The sequence below is a fragment of the Colobus angolensis genome, unplaced genomic scaffold, assembly GCF_000951035.1.
Source record: "Colobus angolensis palliatus isolate OR3802 unplaced genomic scaffold, Cang.pa_1.0 Scaffold263, whole genome shotgun sequence".
NCBI lineage: Eukaryota > Metazoa > Chordata > Mammalia > Primates > Cercopithecidae > Colobus > Colobus angolensis.
The window spans coordinates 645,942-649,466 of NW_012115855.1; the positions used below are offsets into that span (position 1 = coordinate 645,942).

At 41.8% G+C, this 3,525-nt stretch overlaps 1 protein-coding gene across 3 annotated transcripts in view; it reads left to right on the forward strand.

Moving 5' to 3' along the window:
• KATNA1 (katanin p60 (ATPase containing) subunit A 1) overlaps nucleotides 1-3,525 on the forward strand; it is a 68,599-nt gene that overhangs the window by 17,968 nt on the left and 47,106 nt on the right. For all 3 annotated transcript variants that reach the window (XM_011947379.1, XM_011947380.1, XM_011947381.1), the window contains exon 3: nucleotides 1,954-2,111. In XM_011947379.1, the coding sequence (XP_011802769.1) occupies nucleotides 1,954-2,111 (158 nt within the window). The remainder of the gene's footprint in view (nucleotides 1-1,953; nucleotides 2,112-3,525) is intronic.

Sequence of the window (3,525 nt, forward strand, 5' to 3'; positions counted from 1 at the left end):
CCCTATCTCTAAAAAATATTAAAAAAAAAAAAAAAGACTGCTTTTAAAAAAATACCTTGGTTGCATATGAATTGAGACCTTTTTTGTCTGTAGGTTGTGACCCATTAGTCGTAAAATTAGTATATTCTGATCAGTGTTGTATTCGTTTTTTAGAAATTATTTACTGATAGGTAATAGTTGTACATATCTTGGGCATACACATTATATTTTGTTTCCTATATACAATATTTAATTATCAAATCAGGCTAATTGGGATTATTCAGCATTTACAAAGTTAATTAAATAGCATAAAAGTTATCAAAGTAGGCCCGGGCATGGTGGCTCACGCCTGTAATCCCAGCACTTTGGGAGGCTGAGGTGGGAGGATGGCTTGAACCCAGGAGTTTGAGGTTATGGTGAACTATGATCGTGCCACTGCAATACAGCCTGGACAACAGAATGAAACCTTGTCTCTAAGAAATAACAGTAAAGTTTGACAAAAATGAAACTTTCACAAGTTGTACTTTGATGTTTTTTTTTTCACCTTAGGCTCAAGTAATTCTCTCACCTCAGCCTCTCAAGTAGGCAAGACTACAGGCATGGGCCACCATGCCCAGCCTGACTTTTCATTTTGTTATTCAATTTGTTTTGTTTTGTTTTGTTTCATTTTTTTGAGATGGAGTCTCACTCTGTTGCCCAGGCTGGAGTGCAGTGGCATGATCTCAGCTCACTGCAACCTCTGCCTTCTGGGTTCAAGCAGTTTTCCTGCCTCAGCCTCCCGAGTAGCTGGGATTCCAGGTGCCCGCCACCACACTCAGCTAACTTTTTTATTTTTAGTAGAGGTGGGGTTTCACCAATTTGGGCAGGGTGGTCTTGAACGCCTGACCTCAGGTGATCTGCCCTCCTTGGCCTCCCAAAGTGTTGAGATTACAGGTGTGAGCCGCTGCTCCCAGCCTATTATGCAACTTATTTATTTATTTGAGCTGGAGTTTCGCTCTTGTTGCCCAGGCTGGAGTGCAATGGCGCGATCTCCAGCTCACTACAACCTCCGCCTCCCAGGTTCAAACAATCCTCCTGCCTCAGCCTCCCGAGTAGCTGGGATTACATACATGTGCCAGCATACCCGGCTATGCAATTTAAATAAGACTGTAAATTAGTAGTATTATTTAATTAGCCTGGATTTTTTTTTGGTTTGAGACAGAGTCTTGCTGTGTTGCCCAGGCTGGAGTGCAGTGGCGTGATCTTGGCTCTCTGCAACCTCCACCTCCTGGGCTCAAGCAATTCTCCTGCCTCAGTCCCCCAAGTAGGTGGGACTATAGGCGCATGCCCCATGCCCGGCTAATTTTTTGTATTTTTAGTAGAGATGGGGTTTTGCCATATTGGCCAGGCTTGTCTCAAACTCCTGAGCTCAAGTGATCCGTCCACCTCAGCTTCCTAAAGTGCTGGGATTACAGGCATGAGCCACCATGCCTAGCCTATCCTGGATGTTTAATTCATTTTATCAGAATTAATTTTGCAATTGAGGGCCAGGCACAGTGGCTCACACCTGTAATCTCAGCACTTTGGGAGGCCTAGACGGGTGGATCACGAGGTCAGGAAATCAAGACCTTCCTGGCTAACACGGTGAAACCCTGTCTCTACTAAAAATACAAAAAATTAGCCAGGCGTGGTGGCAGGCGCCTGTAGTCCCAGCTACTCGGGAGGCTGAGGCAGGAGAATGGCATGAACTCGGGAGAGGAGTGATCATGCCACAGCGAGACTCTATCTAAAAAAAAAAAAAAAAAAAAAATTTGCAGTTGAAAACATCAATTTAATGAACTGTTTTTAAAATTTCAATAGAATATCTTGATGTGGTTTACTGGATATCTGATATCAAAATGGAGTTTTCTAACATCTCTAATAAATGGCCCTCATTTAATTTTGACAGTGATATATTGTGGAAATTTAAAGATGCTTCTTCTTCTTTGAAATCAGGTTTGGCAGGAAATAAATGTGGAAGCTAAACATGTTAAAGATATCATGAAAACACTAGAGAGCTTTAAACTAGACAGCACTCCCTTGAAGGCAGCACAGCATGACCTCCCAGCTTCTGAGGGAGAAGTCTGGTCCATGCCTGTACCTGTTGAACGAAGGTAAGTGGAGACCTTTTAAGAAACCAGTTAGCCCAAGAAGCTTATAGCATTGATTATATCTAGGAGGAGGGTGGGGTGGCTGAGAGACAGGAATGGGAGGGAGTTTTCTTTACTGAATGTTCTCTCTTTTATAACTCACTGGTCTTGAACCTTGTGCCTTTTTGACCTATTTCAAAAAATAAGATTTCGGTAGGAATAATTTAAAAATATGCTTTTGTGAATGACCTTAAAGTGGTAGAGACAGTGTTATCTTGTGGAAGGAGAGTGGGGTTAGGAATTGAAATATTCAGGCTCTGTGTCTGTCTTTGCCACTCTCTGTAGCTTTGGGAAAATAATAGAACCTTTCTAGGCCTCAGATTTTTCTTTTTTTTCTTTTTTCGTTTTTTTAGACAAAGTCTCACACTGTCAGGAGACTGGAGTGCAGTGTTGCGATCTCAGCTCACTGCAACCTCCGTCTCCCGGGTTCAAGCGACTCCCCTGCCTCAGCCTCCTGAGCAGCTGGGACTACAGGCATGCACCACCATGCCTGGCTAATTTTTTTGTATTTATTTAGTAGAGACAGGGTTTCACCATGTTGGCCAGGCTGGTCTTGATCTCCTCACCTCGTGATTCGCCTAGCCTCAGCCTCCCAAAGTGCTGGGATTATAGGCCTGAGCCACCACGCCTGGCCAGGCCTCAGATTTTTCTTATGCAAAGAGAGGAAGTTAGACTAACAGTGGTTCTCAAACAGGGATCACAGAATATTTCTTTTCATCAAGCTGTAACACTGCTAAAATTAAAAAAAAAAACAAAGGGCTTTTTAATTCTTAGAGAACAGTAAAAATAAAATGTTCTGAATTTAGGGTTTTCTCTGGCGTTTTTTCCCTAACTTCCTACTACCAAGTGCCAGCAAAGGAACAACTAGTGATGCTGATATTTGCTGAAGTACTGTAACTAGCCAATCATGCATAGTTTTACTGCATATTTTTTAACTGACAAATGTGCAGGTGGATGTTATCTACTTCATTCACATGATAGATTTTCTAATTTGTATTATAGATTTAAATATTGACTGTGTCATGCCTTTCTAGAAAGAACACTTACGACTTCCCAGGTTCATTGCCCGTTAACCTTGCATTAAGATGTTGCCCAGGTGGTTTTCAGTTTTAACATTTTGTCATTGCAACTCTGATTTCTTGGTTTTTTTTTTTTTTTTAAGACTAATTAAGTACAGTAGTGAGAAGGTGGGGAAGAGTAGAACAAAGAGTTTGATCTGTAACTGACTGTGAACAATCAATTGAGATAACTCACTGCCTTTGAACCAGCCTTGGTTGTATTTTATTTTATTTATTTATTTTTTGAGACGGAGTCTCACTCTGTCGCCCAGGCTGGAGTGCAATGGCATGATCTCAGCTCACTGCAACCTCTGCCTCCT